We start from the raw sequence: 19,684 nt of genomic DNA on the forward strand, positions 1-19,684 counted from the left end.
TTCCGCTTCTTTCTCCTGTAACAACAGCCCGGCGCCGTGAGCAGTCGCCTTTTTTGCGCTCGCTATCCCTGCACTTTCTACCATCTGCAAACGCCACGGTGTTCGTGTCGTCATGAAAGACATGAACATCGAGCGTAAAAACAAAGGAGACTGCTACCGGCTTTTTATCTGCCGATCGCCGTGCTACGGTTGCAAGAAAAAGAAGCAGAAATGACGTTCTCTACGCGTTGAGACGTTCCCCGTCCGTCGGCTAAACGCTTGATTGAAACTTCAATGCGACAGTGACACCAAGTAGAATTATAAATGTCACATAGCCCCAAACATGTCTTTTTCAAAGCCTGCGGTGAAGAGAAAGGTTGCTGATGAGCACCGACAATTTCAGGAAAAGTGGGAAATGCAATATTTCTTTGTTGAGCACAGGGGCACCCCGACCTGTCTTATTTGCACAGAGAAAGTTGCGCTGCACAAGGAATACAATTTGAAACGTCATTACACAACTAGACATGCTGAGCTGGATGCAGAATACCAGGGAGACGAGAGAGCGAACCGGGTTGCCAGTCTTAAAACAGATCTACTGAGGCAGCAAGATTTCTCCAAGAAAGCAACCAAAGAGAATAATGCAGCAGTCGGAGCCACGTGGTTAGTGAGATGATTGCTAAAGCAGGGAAGCCATTCACAGAAGGTGCATTTGTCTAAAAGTGCATATTGCAGGCTGCAAATATAGTCTGTCCGGGAAAGAAAGGTCAGTTTAGCAACATCAGCCTTTCTGCCAACACCGCAGCAGATCGCATTTCTGACCTGTCAAGTGACATTTATGACCAACTGTGTGAGAAAGCCAAATGTTTCAGTGTATACTCAGTCGCTCTTGATGAGACCACAGACATCACCGACACTGCCCAGCTCCCAATGTATGTCCGTGGTGTTGATGACAGTTTTGAAGTGATGGAGGAGCTGCTCACAGTAATTCCAATGCATGGCCAGACCACCGCTCAGCAGATATTTACAAGCTGTGTGATGCCATTGAGAATGTTGGTTTGCCATGGAAGAGGTTTGTTGGAATAACAACAGATGGAGCGCCATCAATGACAGGGAGGAAACATGGACTGGTGGCACAAAACAAACTGGAAGAGGAAGGCGTGGAGGAGGCCATTGCTCTGCACTGCATCATCCATCAGCAGGTCCTTTGCAGCAAATGCCTGAAGTTTGACAATGTGATGTCTATTGTTGTGAAATGCATCAACCAAATCAGATCCAGGGGCTTAAAGCACCGAAGGTTCTGTGCTTTTTTAGAGGAAATGGAGTCAGAATATGGGGATGTGCTCGACTTCACTGAGGTACGTTGGCTCAGCAGGGGAAATGTATTAAAGAGACTTTTTGAGTTGAGAGCAGAAGTGAAGCCTTCATGGAGAAGGATGGAGTTAGTGTTCCTGTGCTAACTGATCCCAAATGGCTCATGGACTCAGCTTTTCTTGTTGATATGACACATGAGCTTAATGTACTGAACAAGACGTTACAAGGCCAGGGGCAACTTGTCAGTGCTGCCTATGACAACGTGAGAGCATTCTCCACAAAACTGGCGCTCTGGAAAGCTCAGCTCTCTCAGACAAACCTTTGCCATTTCCCAGCATGCAAGGCACTCGTGGATGCAGGCACACCATTCAGTGCTGACGAGTATGTTGATGTCATTTTGAGGCTACAGGAGGAATTTGATCACAGATTTGCTGACTTCAAGACACACAGAGCCACCTTTCACATTTTTGCGGACCCCTTCTCCTTTGATGTGCAAGATGCCCCTTCTGTGCTTCAAATGGAGCTCATTGAGCTGCAGTGCAACTCTGAACTCAAAGCAAAGTTCAGGGAGGTGAGTGGAAAAGCAGACAAGCTTGGACAATTTTTGAGAGACTTGAGCCCTAGTTTCCCTCGGCTTTCCCGAATGTTCAAGCGGACCATGTGCCTTTTTGGTAGCACATACTTGTGCCAAAAGCTCTTCTCCACTTTGAACTTCAATAAGTCCAAGTACAGGTCCAGACTTACGGATGATCATCTTCAAGACATACTGAGGGCCGCAACTGCTTCCTCCCTCAGGCCAAATCTGGCTCGGCTATGCGAGAGGAAACGCTGCCAGGTCTCTAGCAGCAAGGAGTAGGCAAGAGAAGCCATGTTCAGAAGAACAGTTCATTTTCTCCAGTGTTCCATTCATGTTCAGAAGAAGGTTATAGAACTGTTAATACAGACATTTCAATCTAAATACAGCAGATATAGAAGACTGAAAGAAACACACAAGTTCACTGACTAAAAATATCTTATTATTATTTTATTTATGTATTACAGATTGATTTATTTTCTTATTAATTCTTAATTTGTTTATTTATTTTTCATATTTTGTGTTAAAAAATAAAAATAAAGAGATTTGAGAAGATTGGAATTTTTTAACCATGCCTTTCTTGTGGAAAACCTAATGTGGCCCAGCCTCACCCAGACTCTGCCTGCAGCGGCCCCCAGCTAAATTGAGTTTGAGACCCCTGTCCTACACCATAAATCAGTAAGAGAGGGTACGACCTCTCTCATGGCCCCAAGTGGTGTGTGCATGCCAGAGCACTCTGGAAGGCACACAGAGTCTTTACAAACTACTAAGGATCAAACCTCTATCATCATCCAATCGATTATAAAACTAAGCATGTATGAGTAAATATTTTTAAGCATATCCCATATGGAAAAGACTAAAAACTTATATGATGAAAGTCATACTCACGAAAGTGGCCACTTTCTCATTACTTTCATATATTGTTTTAGTAAGTATCGAAAACATACAAGTTTCATTATATGATTTTTCAAGGGATCTTATATCTGTTTTCACTCTTGTATGCTTTTCATACAAGTTTCACACAAGACAGATACAAACTTTATAAGATTTATATATCTTTTCCATATGGGAAATGACAATCAACAATATAAAGCTTACAGCTGGTTTTAATAACAACATTTATTTGTTTCTCAAATGAGAAAGAGCTATCGAGAAACACTCCTAAATCTTGAGTTCTTAACTTTTCCAGTGGGCCAAATTCAACATTATCTGCTAATGCTAAATAGGCTGCCGTTATTAACTAATGCTAATTGGATGTGAATTAGCATTATGCACTAATGCTAACACTTACTTTTTAACAATGTGAGTAGCTAAGCTAATGCTAACACTATTTCCCTTAACTTTATAACAATGTGAACGGCTAATGCTAACACTCTTTTCCCTAGCAATACAACATCTGAGCTGCTAATGCTGAGTAGGTCGCCATTAGCACCTACGTCTAATTAAAGGCAAATACGCATTAGAACCTAATGCTCATATCGTTTTCCTTTGCTTTATAACAATGTGAGCAGCTACTGCTAAATAGCATTAGCTAATAACAGCAGTCTAATTTAATGTAAGTTAGCCTCATTTGCATTATAACGATGTGAGGAGTTAATGCTAAGTATGCTGCCATTAGCAGCTAATTCTAATTAGGGGTAAATGGTAAATGGTAAATGGCCTGTATTTATATAGCGCTTTTCTAGTCCCTAAGGACCCCAAAGCGCTTTACATATCCAGTCATCCACCCATTCACACACACATTCACACACTGAATAATTATTACCAGCTAATGCTAATATCGTTTTCTCTTCCCTTTTAACAATGTGAGCAGCTAGTGCTGGGTAGGCTGGTGCTAGCAGCTAATACTAAAGCTAAAGCTAATTTGATGTGAATTAGCATTACATTAGTGAGGAGTTAATGCTAAGTAGACTTCCATTACAGGTAATGCTAATTTTAGGTATTTAGGAATTGGCAGCTAATGCTAATACCATATTTTCTTGCATTATAACAATGTGACCAGCTAATGCTAAGTAGGTTGCCGTTATTAGCTAATACTAATTTGAGGTGAATTAGCATTATCCACTTATGCTAACAATGTTTTTTCTTACTTTTTAACAATATGAGTAGCTAATCTGAACATTTTTTTTATTTAATTTTAACTTTTCCCCTGCGATGTGAAGAGGTAATGCTAAATAGCACGCCATTAGTGGCTAATTCTAATTTTAGATGAAAAAGCATTAAAAGCTAATGCTAATACCATATTTTCTTGATTTATATCAACATCAGTAGCTAATGCTAGGTATGTAGCCATCATTAGCTAATGCTAATTTAGGTGAATTAGCATCATCCGCTTATGCTAACAATGTGTTTTTTTTACTTTTTAACAATACGCCATTAGTGGCCAATTCTAATGTTAGATGAGAAAGCATTAACAGCTAATGCTCATACTGTTTGCTTTGTAAGAATGACAGCAGCTAATGATACGAAGTCTACCGTTGATAACTAATGTTAATTTGATGTGAATTAGCATTATCCGATAATGGTAACTCTTTTCCCCTGCATTACAACGACGTCAGGAGTTAATGCTAAGTAGGCTGCCATTAGGGGCTAACTCTAATTAGGGGTGAACAATTATTAGCAGCTAATGCTAATACCGTTTTCTCTTTCCTTATAACAACTTGAGCAGCTAATGCTAATTTGATGTGAATTAGCATTATATTAGTGAGCAGTTATTGCTAAGTAGGCTACCATTAGCAGCTAAAGCTAATTTGAGGTGAATAAGCATTAGTAGCTAACGCTAATACCCTTTTCTCTTGTGTTATAATGATGTGAAACGTTAATATTGTTCTCAAACAACAGAATGAGAATGAAATATTGATTCTAACAGGGCCCATAAACAGTATTAGCTTAGCAGCATTAGCTTATCAGAGTTTTCATCATGGTCACATAAATCCTTGGCAGAGCAAAGTGGCCTACTTAGCAATAGCTGCTCAAGTTGTAGAAAGCAAGGGAAAACAGTAATAGCATTAGCTGCTAAATGTGCACTTGAGAACAAATTTATTGTTAATTCAGCTGTGAATGTAGAGTTTGTCATTATTTAAGCTTCCATTTCCAAATGTTAGCTGCTCCTGTCTGCCTCTTTGTCACAAACACAGACTGAAATGATTCACAGCCTTGTTTCATCCTTCTGTCACTGTGGACATACAGCATGGGAAACATACACATGGCTGACACTTTATTAGGTACACTGGTATCTATCTCAGGTACACCTGTGACCTAAATGTTCCTGCAACCAGACTCCTTGGAGACCCCTACATAAATATCCATGAACTATCCAGCTAGACTAGTGTGTCTGTCCCTGAAAATATTCCTGCATGTGTGATTGTTCATGTCTCATCTGCAGGAAACAAACAGGAAGTGAGTGAAGGACACAGGAAATGTTTCCAGCTCTTCCTCCTCTATCAGACATTCTCTCCATACCTGAGAGTGTCCAGTCTCCAGCCTGGATCCTTCAGTCCAGCCGACAGCAGCTTCATTCCTGAATCACCTGGATGATTGTAGCTCAGGTCCAGCTGTCTCAGATGGGAGGGGTTGGAGGTCAGAGCTGAGGCCAGAGAAGTACAGCCTTCCTCTGTGATCAGACAGCCTGACAGACTGCAGACACACAAAACAACAATCTGTCAACAATCGTTTTCTCTTTGTCACAATAACATCTATCCATCCATACATCCATTCAATGTAACTTTATTTATAAGTGACAATACCCAACAGACAACAACAGTCATCTGAAGCTGTTTAACAGTGTAAGGTAACCGCCTCCACTGTGAGCAGCACTTGGTGATGGTGGGAAGAAGAACTCCCTTTGACACAAAGATCCTCCCAGTGAAAACAGGCTCCAGGAGGAGCATCTACCATGACTGGTTGCAGGGTGAGGGGAAAGAGAAGAACATGAACATCAAGAATGCAGCGAGTGGTAAAATAATAATAATAATAATGGATTGGATTTATATAGCGCTTTTCAAGGCACCCAAAGCGCTTTACAATGCCACTATTCAGTCACTCTCACATTCATACACTGGTGGAGGCAGCTACGGTTGTAGCCACAGCTGCCCTGGGGCAGACTGACAGAAGCGAGGCTGCCATATCGCGCCATCGGCCCCTCTGGCCCACACCAGTAGGCAAGTAGGGTAAAGCCCAAGGACACAACGACCAGGACAGAGAGCCCAGGGATCGAACCGGTGACCTTCCGGTTACAGATGCGATTCCCAACCCCCTGAGCCACGGTCGCCCTAAATAAAGATTTGACCTCAGTGTGCTCAGTGTTCCTGTCTATTCCTAACATATTCCTAACACGATAGCTGCACTTTAGAGCTCTAAAACTGGAACTGACACATAAAAATACTGAGAACACAGACTAGCAGCCACTGCATGGCCTCGAGTACGTATGTGGTGCGTTCAAAGAGCATCAGCATAGACATGGTGGGTTCAACAATATAGGACATAACAATTTCTATGGCGAAAATACTATCAATGAATGAGCCATAACATTTTAGCCATGTAAACATGTTATCAGTGGGCTTTCCAACAACTTGCATTGATCATTAAAGGATAAAATACGTGAGTCGAGGTCACTACGAGCCATGCGAGGGTCAAACATGGCAGAGAACCTTCCAGCAGCATCTTGGTTTATAATCCGCCTTTGGATCATCAGTTTAGGAGATGAAGGATCCAAGTAAAATAACAAGTTAAAAAATATGCAGCTATGGTCACTCACATGGACATCCTCCACACATACATCATGTATATTTAAACCCAGGGAGAAAACAAGATCCAGTGTGTGACCCTTTGTATGTGTGGGGCCAGAAACATGCTGCCTAAAGTTAAAAGACTCAGTGACAGTGATGAGCTCAGCAGCAGTGTTACAGGATGCTTCATCAATATGACGGCTCAAATCTCCCAACCTTCTCCAATGAAATGATGGATGTCAGAAGGTCATTAAATTCAGTTAGAAAGACCCCATCAGGTAGAATAAAATACAATAACTGGTTTTTAGAGAACTGACCATCATCTGTGACTCAAATGCAGAAAAGGAGTCCGAGGTCATCAGACTGCATGTGAATCTGTCCTGGTAAACAACAGCGAGTCCTCCACCACGTCCTAAAAGACGCGGAGTTCAGATGACGGAGCAGCCAGCCGGGCAGATTTCATTCAAGTGGACATAATCAATGTTCCCTCTAAGCTGCGCACGGGCGCAATCCGCTGACACGCTCTCTGCACACAGAGTATCTGCATTGCGCACAAAAAGATATCTAACAGGCTGTGAGGCTCCTGAACTCTCTGCCCCCCTCTCACGGACAATAACCATATCCAACTTCTTAATAGCAATGAACTGGTCTGCATTGGTGCATCATATCTTTATTCTCTTCCCCCTCCTGCCCCCCCCCTCCTTCTTAAATAGATAACTATCATATCTGATATCATATCTCACAGTACAATAATATTGAATGGGTTGCATTGTTGTACTTTGTCATGTTTCTCAGGTCTTTGTCTGATTTTCTACGAACATTACTTGTCATGTTCTCATGTTGTTGCTAAGGATTGTCTTATTGCATTGGAGTCACACTGGGTTAAATATGTACACTTGGGTTTTAAGGGGTATTTATTATTTTCTTCTTTTTTTGGGGTTGTATGGAAGCCCCAAACGCAATTTCATTGTTCTTGACAATGACAATAAATACTAAATACTAAATACTAAATACTAACCTGAATTGAAATTAAAATAAATACGTTAACAATTCTGCTTTGCAGTGTTAGTCAGTGACTGGCTGCTCCAGTATTTAGAACGATGCCGCCTTATCCCATAGTCCAGCCAATGATTCACATTCGTATATACGCAGCTAATCAACGTCGCTGACGGGCTATGACAGCGTCCTCATGTGCCGACACCGGTGTTTTGGTTGATGTAGAGTGAAGCCACGTTAATGACAACGTGATCCAGTGATCCAAGGGACCGCTCAGGGAGTTTGTGTGTTCGCTCAGACACATGAAACATTAGAGGGAACATTGGACATAATTCTTATTTTGCTGCCACGTCTCAGTCAGACACATGAAATCTAGAGACTCTTTAATAAAGAGATCGCTTAGAATAAATGATTTGTTTGTTATGGAGCGAACGTTAAGCGGGGCCAACCGAGTTGATGACGGTCGATCTGCAAAATCAACAGCTGACTGCAGCGGCACTTGAAATAAAGACAATGCAGACCTGTGGACCTGCTGGGCAGGGCAGCGACTCCAGAGCTGGGGGAAGCAATGATCGATGAGCAGACATAGCTGTTATCAATAAAAACAGTGAACGTTTGACGGACACACCGTGAGAAAAACTGCTTCTGAGCCACAGAGCCCAGGTCCCAGTCACCGGCGTAACATATTAACTAAATGTCAGGAGAGGAAGTGGACGCAGGCACCAGGATTCTCCCCACAGCCAAGAAGCTAGCCTCTGGTAGCTTCTCAGTTTCACCTGGACGTCAGCCCTCGTTCCCCTTTTCCATCTCTTGAGGGTGAAAGTCCTGCGGGTTGTGAAGAGTAGCACACCAGGGGAGGAAGAGTTTTTCTGTTCAGCTGTTACAGTAGCTCTCCACTGAATCTTTGATGTTAAACCCTTTAAGACCTACCATAGAACCAAGTCTGCCAGAGCTTATCTTTAGATTTTTACATGCTGTAGTGCAGACCTTCCCAAACTGTGGTGCCCGCCCCCTAGGGGGGGCGCAGAGCCATGGCAGGGGGGGCGCGGTATGAAAAGGGAGGGGAACAAAACGCTTGAACACTGCTAGCACGGCGCCCACAGAAACGCAAAGCAGGAGATGAAGCATCGCTGAATATGTTTCCAAACCAACTTCATTCTAAGCCAAAGACTAGAAAATATGGTGAAGCAAATCTGCCCTTTGGCTTCACCTGCACAGGTGCTGAGGTAGGTCCCTGCGTCGGGAGCAGCGCTGGGCTCTTCCAATCATGGACAAACAGGATCCCACATTCTTAATTTTTAGTTCACAAACACTTGTTGTAGTGACTAACTACTCCTGACATTTTGGAGACGTTTGCTCTTTATACAGTAAAGTTACAGCGGGATACAAATAACATCAGGCTGATCCTGCCACGATTTGTTCCCTCGGTTCAAATCACAGACAAACAGGATCCCACAGCTGTTTATGTTTTTGAACCCATTTTGCACAGAGAGGCATTTTTTGAAAATGTATTGACAGCAATGTTGATTAGTATTACAGAAGAAGAAAAAACAACTACCCGTGACGCCTTTGTAAATGGAGGGACAGTAACTGCGTGTGAAACCTGCAGATACTCAGATTAACAGTATTTTGTCTCTGTCTGCCATTCTGCAATTCATCTCACATAAACAATAACGTGACGTGAAAAAAGGCGCAACCTTTGACGTTGCCAGATGAACTCTGTATTCCTCGTCCGCAAAAAAGGAGTTTTAAAAAAATCTCAGTTTTTGGTGATTTGAAACACTGTTTGGATGAAACAGCTGCGTTTTCAAAAATACCAGTGTAGGTGCGGACGTAGCGTAAAAGATTTAGTAGTTTATTTTCTTACTACCTGTAATTTATTGCAGATTACTTGTATTTGCTTAATTGTTTACTAAATGTTTGAGGTGTGAAATAAACCGCAATGGAGCAAAATATGGGCGTGTGTGGTTGGAGGATGTGTTAGTGCGTGTGCGTGCTGTTCACGCGCCGGGGGGGAGGCGAACGTTTTTCGTGTAAAACAAAGGGGGGCCCAGCAAAAAAAGTTTGGGAACCACTGCTGTAGTGCCATTTTGGGGAGCAGTTCAAGTTGCTATACATCAATACAACCGTTATAGCCCAAATTTTAATAATATGTATGCATTCAGTCCATAGTAACTACATATACATATATACATATACAGCAAAAAGTGCAATAAACTAGAACAAATTGAAAATTGTTTTGTTTTGTATTTTTACATATAGTTGTAGATGTCCGTACAAACAAACAAACAGGCAACCAACACATCACATACACACTCCAAAATAATATAATATAATATAAGCCTGAGAAAACAACCTAGATTTTTCATCAAAAAAGTACAATGTGCAATGGCAACAACACATATGGTTCAGTGTTATTAACTATGATAATAGCAGTAGGTACAAAAGACAATCTATGTCTCTTTGTCTTCACTGCAGGCACTTTATAACGACGACCTGATGGAAGCAGTTGAAAATCATTAAAGAGAGGATGATCTGCACACAACATGACAGAGGTCGCCTTCCTCAGCACCTGCCTGTTATAAAAGTCCACAAGCTGGACCTGAGACCTCCCTGAAATCTTACCAGCCACTTTAACCAGGTTGTTAAGTCTGGTCTTATTATCCATGGACATATTACCGACCAAGCAATGATACAGAAAGTTAAAACAGATTCAATAAAACTTTTATAAAAAACGAGTCATCATTGCAGATGAAACATTGAAACCTCTCAACCTCCTTAAAAAGTCTTTGTTGAACCTTTTTCACTGTAGCAGCAAGATGTGACTCAAAGCACAGAGCTTTATCAAGAACAACCCCCAAATACTTATAACTGTCCACCAGTTCAATGGCTGCACATTTACCACTGTTAGCGCAGGATGAGGGGATGTCTCCCTGAAGTCAATAACCATGTCCTTGGTTTTCAAGGTGCTGATCATTAAGAAGGACTGATCACACCACGAAACAAACTCATCCACAACAGGCCCATGGGAATCCTCTTCACCATGAAGGAGGCTTACAATGACTGTGTCATCTGCGTATTTAATGAAATGCCTGTTGGCCTGTGTACTGCGACAGTCATTAGTGTACAAAATATACAGTAGAGGAGAGAGACAACAACCTTGCGGTGAGCCAGTGGAAGAGTTCAGCTGTTTGGAAAAACAGCCGTTCACTCTCACACACTGAGATCTGTCAGTTAAAAAGTTTAAAACCCAACCAACGAGATTAAGATCAAGTGTAAACTGGTTAAGAAGTTTATCAGCTAAAAGATGTGGCTGGATAGTATTAAAAGCTGAAGAAAAATCAATAAATAAGAGCTGAGCATGAGCTTTGGCGCCATCAAGATGGCGATAAAGGAAGTTCAACAGAGTGACCACTGCATCATCAACACGTCTACGAGGCCTGTATGCAAATTGTAGAGGGTCTATAAGCTTCTCTACTTGCTAACTGAGAGTCTGAACTAAAACCAGGAAGACTTATCTTATTACAGTCACTGTAACAGTGACCAGTCATGTGTTTCATGCCTGCCCAGGCCACCCTTAAGTTATTGCTACCCATCTCCGCCTCTACCTTATCCTTGTATTTTACTTTGGCTTTTTTAATTTCTGATCTGATCTCCTTCCTAATTTCTCTGACTTTCAAGATATTCCCTTCAATAAAAGCTTTTTTCCTTTCATGAATCAGCCTCATAAGACCTTTTGAAGACCATGGTTTGTTATTAGGAAAAAAATGGAGATGGTGTCAGTCGCATTCTTAGGATTCGCTTTAGGGTGGATGTAAACAATGGTGACGTTGATCTGTGGGAATTCCCTGGGCAGATAAAACGGCCTCAAAGACACAGAGAGGAGCTCAATGTCAGGCAGACACACTTGTCTACGAACGGTCACATTTTTACACCATTTCTGATTTATATACAAACACACTCCTCCTTGAGATTTCTGGGTAGCTCCGGGGTCTCGATCCAAACGTATGGGAAACCCGAAGCCATTTAGTTCCAGAGAACAATCAGGGTCAGAGTCCTTGAGCCAAGTCTCTGTGAATGCCATTAGACATGTATCCCTGTAGCCACGCAAGTGTGCGACATTCAAATGCAGTTCATCCAATTTACTCCTCAGAGACTGCACATTAGCCAGGATTATTGATGGTAAAGGAATGACTCCAAACAACCGTCAGGATTGCCAATAAAATCATGCGAAATAAAAAACCCATCAACGAAGAAGTTCCACAAAGCACAAGCCGATGCTATAGAATTTCCTCAGGCAAAAAAATATATATATAAAGGAATAAAAGAATGAAATAAAATAAGTTAAAACACTGACAGAGAGAGACAACCTGCTGCTCGCCACAAGAGCAGCGCCCCTCTTTCTAGTCTAGTCTAGACTGAGAATGCATCAAGACCACTCACTCACCCTTCCCTCCTGCCTCTCAGCTGCTGAAACTCACAGTTTGTTACCACGGAAGAGTCACTCCTTCATCTGAGATGAAGCCTGATAGTCTGACTGATGCAATATAACATTCAGTCTACACTTTGTTTTTGTGCAAAGATGATAAGCAGACTAAAGGAAAATATATGAACTCATTTCCACCACTATTAAAAAAAAACAGTGTCTGACTCGCAATCTGCTGCAGTAATGTAAGTAAAATAATCTGAAAATCACTATTTGACTAAATTATTTAGATGAGAAAATATATATTTAACACATTTGAGGAAATACTAATAACATAAACAAAAATAAATGTCCAATTTAGAAATCTTATTCTTTTTTGCTCTATAAAATAGTTGTTTTTATTTTTCAGTCACTCATCGTAGCAGTAGGATTTACATGAAAATAAAAACAAATTAAGTTTGAGAGAAAAAGTACATTTTTGGCACTCTCTGGGCAACTGGCTCAGAGACTCAAATGATTTAAAAAAAAACCCGATTCATTTTGGTGAGTGACTCATTTAAACTCGATTCGGTAAAAAGAATCAAATTTACCATCACTAATACAAATCCCTTTGGAGAAAACAGCTTTAAAATATGTATTGTTAAATTCCAGATGTTTCTTTGCAAGGAAAACTCAGACACTGAAACAATACCACCAGTAACCTCCTACATATGGAAATGTGGTGTCATTAAAGACATAATAATTTCATTAATACCCAATATCCAGCAAAATATGTAATTTGAACATTTTGTTCCTAACGAAATCAAATGTATATATTGTAGAAGATTAGCCAAATTTATGTAAAATGGCCAGTACATGAATTAAAAAAAAAAATAAATAAACAAAATCGTATGACTGTGACAAATTTTACACAGTAATTCAGTCTAATAATCCACTCAAATATAAATATAAGTTTAGCTAAAAGCTCTATAGATAAGTCAATCAATAATATAATTCACATTTTAAATGATCATATGTGTTAACGTTTGAATCCTGACCTGAGAGTTTCCATTGCACACTGTGAACTCTTTAGTCCACCAGACAGAAGCTTCACTCCTGAATCCTGCAGGTCAGAGTTACTCAGGTCCAGCTCTCTCAGACTGGAGGACTGGGAGCTGAGGACTGAGCACAGAGCTTCACAGCTTCTCTCTGACAGGTTACAGCCACCCAGTCTGAAAAACAAAAGATAATCTATAATACTTATGTAAAGTTTGTTATTATATTACATGCCATCTTTTTATTTTTGATGAAACCTTAACATACTAAGATACAACATCATATGGATGAACTTGAATAAAATGTTTTTTTTTTAATTATATCTTTATTTGGATTGGACAAGAAAAAACCATCTGCATAGCAGTATATGAATAACATGGGAACAAAGTCCTTCCAGGTTTTAGATTAAGTCCAGGAGAGCAAATGATAAACAAAGTGATCAGCGGGTGCATATTAACCTCCACTAGCTATTACTAGGACAGTTGCTCGCATGCTCTCCCAAAGGAGATATATAGAACACATTACATGGAACTATAAACACAAACTGGGAGGGGTGCCCATGCTGCAATCATTGTGAAGAAATAAGTAAATAAACAAGCAATAGTAATAGAAGTAAATGTAAAAAACAAACAAACAAAAAACAACCAAGTAATAGTGAGATCAAGTGAAGTCAGCCCTCGTGGGGGTGATGAATTGGATCCAATTGTTCCAAATTTGGTAGAATTTGGCTTTTTGATTTCTTAACAGATATGTAAGTTTTTCCATCCTAAATATCTCTAAAATGATCCCAAACCAGTCGTCTAGGGTAGGCTGGGCTGGGCTTAACCATCTTCTAGTAATTGTTTTTTTACTTGCCACCAAGAGTAATTGCACCAACTTAATCTCACTCCTACATTCCAGAAAGGGGACCAAACCCATGTATAAAACCTTAAAATCTAAAGGTATTTGAACGTTAAAGACTGCACTTAAGGAGACCTGAACGTTTTTTAACTTGGGACAGTCCCAAAAGACATGAAAATGGTTAGCAACAGTCGAGCCGCATTGTCTCCAGCATTGCATATAAGCCCCTTTGTACCTCTCCTGATATGGAGTCTTGAAGTACCTAATAATATTCTTCCAGCTCATAGAACTGTACATGGACCACTGGCAGTACAAAACATTTTCCCACTCCCCCACAGAAATAGCAATCCCTGATTCCCTTTCCCATTTATCCTTAGTGTATAAAGTATTATCCTTGCTGGCACTAGAGAGGGCTTTGTATAGTTTAGAAATAGATTTAGTAGGGGTCATGGTTGTGGCATTTTTCAGGATGAGGAAAAAATGCGACTCAGCATCATTGAAGTCGGACAGTTTGCATTCATGATCAATATATGATCTCAGCTGTAAGTTTCTATGAAAGTTGTATTTTGTCAGGTTGTGATCGTCCCGTAAGGCCTCAAATCTGAGCACAATATTTCTATGAGTAAGAGAGAGGAATGTCGTAAGGCCATAGGATATCCATGCTTCAAAGTTAGAGTCGTGTCTGTTTGGAATAAAATCCGAGTCGAAAGCAACCCACCTGAAGATTTTTAGCATTTTGTGTATCCCACAGATGTTGATTACCTTCTGCCAAACTTGGAGGGTGTGGGTTAACCAGGGGTTCCCCAGCTTTTCCAGCCGGCACATTAGACCCTTATCTGCCATTACAGCTTGTAGGGGGAATCGGTCCAACAGGCTGGACTCCAGTTCCTTCCACCTAGCTGTGTATGTTTTGTTACACCAATATAAGAGGGGGGTTATTTGAGCGACATAATAGTAATTCCTGAGGCAGGGGAGACCCAGTCCTCCCTTTTCCTTGGGGAGCTGGAGGGTAGCATATTTAATCCTTGGCTTTCGGCCCTGCCAGATAAATCTGGAGATCCATTTGTCCCACTCAATAAATTGGTAATCGCTCACTTCTATTGGCAAGTTTCTAAAAAGATAAAGCAGTCTGGGGAGCGTGTCCATCTTGATTGCGGTTACCCGGGAGCTGAGACGCATAAAGGGGACCAGATTCCATCTGTGCAAATCAGCTTTTATACTTGCAGATATTGGCTCATAGTTTGCCTGAAAGAGCAGCGAGAGGTCCGCAGTCAAATATATTCCCAGGTACTTAATTTTCTCATTATCCCGATTTACTGTAAATTTGAGTAGAGATGTGTAATATTCTCCTAATGTTGTCAGTTGTTTGTCTATAGTGAATGAAACCAGTCTGATCTAAATCGATGAGGTCAGGTAAAAACTTCTCCAGTCTACGAGCAAGAATAGAAGTAAATAGTTTGTCATCCAAGTTAAGGACACTGATTGGTCGATAGTTTCCACATTCTCGTTTATCTTTCCCCTCTTTTGGGATAATTGAAATAGTTGCCTCCCTCCAGGAGGGTGGGATTTCTCCCTCCTGTAGGATGTAGTTAAATGACTTCAGCAATGTGGGGACTAGATCTGCCCTCAGGGTGCGATACCACTGAGAACTGAACCCGTCCGGCCCAACTGCCTTACCTGGTTTTAATCTGGAAAAAGCATTAATTTCTTCCACTAAAATGGGATGTGTTAGAAGCTCATTTTTGAGAGACGGGAGTGAAGGTAATTCTAGAGAGCTAAGAAAGGCATCAGTACAATTCTCCTCCGTAGCATTGGGCTGTGAGTACAGCTCCCTAAAGAAGGTCTCAAAACATTTCTGAATGTCTTCTAATTTTGATTCCAGAATATTAGTCTTGGGGTCCTTGATTTGGTATATCGTACTTTCCTCTAGTTGTTTGCGTTATTTATGTGCCAGATATTTTGCAGATTTCCCTCCTGTCTCATAGTATTTTTGCCTCAAAAAAATTAAGTTATTTTGGGCCTCCTGGGTGTAAATATCATTAATTTCATCCTGTATTTTCCTGATATCCTGCTTCAGAGTAGGATTTGCGGTGTTTATGTCTTCCTATTCTTTCAACTTTAAATTTACCTGTAGTTCTGCTAATTTTTGCCCTTTGATTCTCTTTAAGTGGGAGGCGATAGAAATTAATGTACCTCTCATTACCGCTTTGAGCGTATCCCAAAGACTAGTTGGAGATACCTCTCCTGTGTCATTAACATCTAGAAATTCTTTAATGTCTACCTTTAATTTGGAAACTATGGCAGGATCATTAAGGTGCGATAACAATTTCCACAGTGTGGTACATTTTTTCCTAGCCACCTGCAAAGATAGAGAGATAGGACTGTGGTCAGATAGATCTCTTGTTAATATGTCACAGTCTTTGACCCTAAACCTATCAACTTTAAACATTAAAAAGTAGTCCAGCCTTGCATACACTTTAAAGGAACCAGAGTAATGAGTGAAATTTCTGGTAGATGCGTAGCGGTCCCTCCATACATCTATTATCCCCATCTCTACCATATAGGAATTGACTTTTCTAGTAAGTGCTGTTACCTGGTTGGTTGGGGAGGAGGAGTCTAGTTTAGGGTCAAGTCTAAAGTTAAAACCCCCCCACAGACAACTATCCCCTGAGAATCCACCAATAAATCAAACCTATTCCTATAGAATAGCCAATCGCTCCCGGGGGGAGCATAAACATTTAAAATTGTGATTTCAGACCCCTCTATCCATTCTGTTATTCTAACCAATCTGCCTTCCTCGTCACAGAGTTCTTAGATATGTTCATAGTTAAGTGTACCAGAGATAAGTGTAGCCACACCCCTCTTGTGTTTGGACTTAACGGAAGAGGAGAATACATATTTAAAACCCTTTCTTTTCAATCTCAAGTGATCTACTTGGTTCATGTGTGTCTCCTGAAGTAATGCAATCTGGGCCTTCTCCTTCCTTAGTTTGGACAGTATCTTATTCATCTTAATCACGTTCAGAACCCCGTTAACATTAAAAGAGATTACTTTCACTGACTCACTTCCCATAAAGATATATTAAGTTACCACAGCGCATAAACTCAATAGCAGCAGGCAACCCCCTCTTAAAACAGTAACAAGTGAAAAAAGTTAGGAATGAACTGAAAACATTTGAACATAACTGGAGCTTGAAAGCTCCTAAGCTGGCTTCTGACAGTGGAGCACTTCCACTGACACCCTCACAACTTGAAGGGAAACCCCTTATTACCCCCTGAGTTAGGGGGCTTTCCACTGCGACGTCACTCACAGCACGAGAAGCCCCACCCATTTTAGCTCGACAGTAACCATATTTCACCATGTTGTCCATAGCTAATACATAACATTAAATTCGTTCTCTTCACGTCTGTATACTTGCAGCTTCTCTCTATATCCCGCAGCTCCTCGGATCTGACGCGGACGCCGACCACCAACTCCCCGCCACAGCGGGCATCTTTGTAGTTTTTCTCTGGGGGTTGCCAGTGGTGTAATCACCTTTACCGGCAGGCCCCGACTCGCCAGGTCAGCCGTTGCCTCCTCCACCGTGTTGTAGGTTTTCGCTCCTTCTTCGAAAAAAACCTTAAGGCGCGCTGAGTAGAGGGTCCTAAACCGTACATTCTTCTCTTTTAGGACCTTTCGTGCCTCTGCATACTCCTTCCTCATAGCCATGATCTCAGGGAGGTAATCGTGGTCGAGGTTGATCTTGCTGGAATTCAGCATAAAACCTTTCTTTTGCCAAGCGAGCCTCAGCACTTCTTCTTTAACCGTGAAGCACAGGAATTTTACCAGGATCGATCTGGGTTGGGAGCCGTCCGGAGGGAGTAATGATAACACTCTGTGTGCTCTCTGAATTTGTAACGGTGTTGATGGTGGGATGGCGAGATTCTCCCGGAGTAGCTTCTCCACAAAGTGGGCCATAGATGGAGCTCCCGATTCTTCTCCCTCCGGCACCCTGTACAGTCTGAGCGACTCCCTCCTCGAGTAAGCCTCCAGTGATGTTAGTTTTGTTTGAAACTTTTCCTGCATGCTTTCTTCCATTTGCGCAACATCTCTAAAGTTAGAAATATCCTGTCTCAGAGTGACACTGAAAAACTAGTTCATGCATTTATTACTTCCAGGCTGGACTATTGTAATTCGTTATTATCAGGATGTCCAAAAAACTCCCTGAAAAGCCTTCAGCTAATCCAAAATGCTGCAGCAAGAGTACTGACAGGGACTAGAAAGAGAGAGCAGATTTCTCTTGTTTTGGCTTCCCTTCATTGGCTTCCTGTTAAATCCAGAATTGAATTCAAAATCCTGCTCCTCACATATAAGATCTTAAATAATCAGGCCCAATCTTATCTTAATGACCTTGTAGTACCATATCACCCCATTAGAGCACTTCGCTCTCACACTGCAGGCCTACTTGTTGTTCCTAGAGTATTTGAAAGTAGAATGGGAGGCAGAGCCTTCAGTTTTCAGGCCCCTCTTCTGTGGAACCAGCTTCCAGTTTGGATTCAGGAGACAGACACTATCTCTACTTTTAAGATTAATCTCATATTTCCATTAAAAGTGTTGAATTTGACTGTTTGATGTTCTTTATGATCTCTGGCACCAGTTCATCTGTAGGCTGAGCTCAGTCCATCCATTTAGTGAAATGATGTTTAAAGGTCTCCTTGTTTTCTGAGCGTGCACAGATCCTGAAGCAGAAAGCCTGGGTTACAGAGAAATGATCATCACTGTGATGATGCTCATCATCTCTGACTGGGATTTGAGGTTTTGTCAAAGCAGCAAAGAAAGCCTGGCTATGTTGGACTGGGTGTGGAAGCAGCTCCCAGTTTGAGTTCAGGAGACAGACGCCCTCTCTACTTTGAAGATCAGCTTCAAACTTTCCTTTTTGCTAAAGCATATAGTTAGGGCTGGACCAGGTGACCCTGAATCCTCCCTTAGTTATGCTGCAATAGACGTAGGCTGCCGGGGATTCCCATGATGCATTGAGTTTTTCCTTTCCAGTCACCTTTCTCACTCACTATGTGTTAACAGACCTCTCTGCATTGAATCATATGTGTTATTAACCTCTGTCTCTCTTCCACAGCATGTCTTTATCCTGTCTTCCTTCTCTCACCCCAACCAATCACAGCAAATGGCCCCGCCCCTCCCTGAGCCTGGTTCTGCCAGAGGTTTCTTCCTGTTAAAAGGGAGTTTTTCCTTCCCACTGTCACCAAAGTGCTTGTTCATAGGGGGTCATGTGATTGTTGGGTTTTTCTCTGTATTTATGAAGTGCCTTGAGGTGACTTTTGTTGTGATTTGGCGCTATATAAATAAAATTGAATTGCATTGTTAGTATCTCAGACAAAATCTCGTCTGTGTTCTGGAGCTTATCTTTGTGTTCTGCAACCCTGGTTTCCACATCATTAAGCCGCGCATTGGCTTTATCCAACTCACCCCTTATTTCCACCAGTTGCGCTTTCGTGTCTTTTCGAAATTCTTTCACCTCTTTCCCAACGCCTCTCAGTTCTTTCAGTATCAGCGTCAAACTTGCTGGGTCAACCTCATCTTCTGTCCCAGAATCCTCGCGGCTAGGAGTGGGAGAGTGGCCTCGGCTAGCCCTATAGGGGCTAACGTTAGCCCCTTCTGTTAGCTGCACATTGCCATCTTCCACGTTTTCAAACGTTAACTTCTTAGCTATTTTGTTCTTTCTGGACATCATTTAAACCCCTTTTTCCTCTTTATGTGCACTTAGATAGTGTATTAATTTACTTGGGGCAGTTTTAATAA

At 41.4% G+C, this 19,684-nt stretch overlaps 2 protein-coding genes and 1 pseudogene across 3 annotated transcripts in view; all 3 read right to left on the reverse strand.

Moving 5' to 3' along the window:
• The window catches only part of LOC147337109 (uncharacterized), a 360,298-nt gene that overhangs the window by 166,274 nt on the left and 174,340 nt on the right, over positions 1–19,684 (reverse strand). The window lies entirely within an intron of this gene.
• Positions 1–19,684, reverse strand: part of LOC147337110 (protein NLRC3-like) — a 547,272-nt pseudogene that overhangs the window by 141,661 nt on the left and 385,927 nt on the right. The gene's annotated exons all lie outside the window — the stretch shown is intronic.
• LOC147337112 (protein NLRC3-like) overlaps positions 1–19,684 on the reverse strand; it is a 48,980-nt gene that overhangs the window by 4,398 nt on the left and 24,898 nt on the right. The window contains exons 8-9 of the mRNA XM_086285794.1: positions 13,051–13,224; positions 5,327–5,500 (exon numbers count right to left, since the gene is read on the reverse strand). Of these exons, the coding sequence (XP_086141920.1) occupies positions 5,327–5,500; positions 13,051–13,224 (348 nt within the window). The remainder of the gene's footprint in view (positions 1–5,326; positions 5,501–13,050; positions 13,225–19,684) is intronic.

Source organism: Aulonocara sp. 'chitande type north' Nkhata Bay, linkage group LG3, assembly GCF_057382095.1.
Source record: "Aulonocara sp. 'chitande type north' Nkhata Bay isolate Kocher_YH1m ecotype deep benthic linkage group LG3, A_spYH_male_GT1.1, whole genome shotgun sequence".
In the NCBI taxonomy this organism is placed as follows: Eukaryota; Metazoa; Chordata; class Actinopteri; order Cichliformes; family Cichlidae; genus Aulonocara; species Aulonocara sp. 'chitande type north' Nkhata Bay.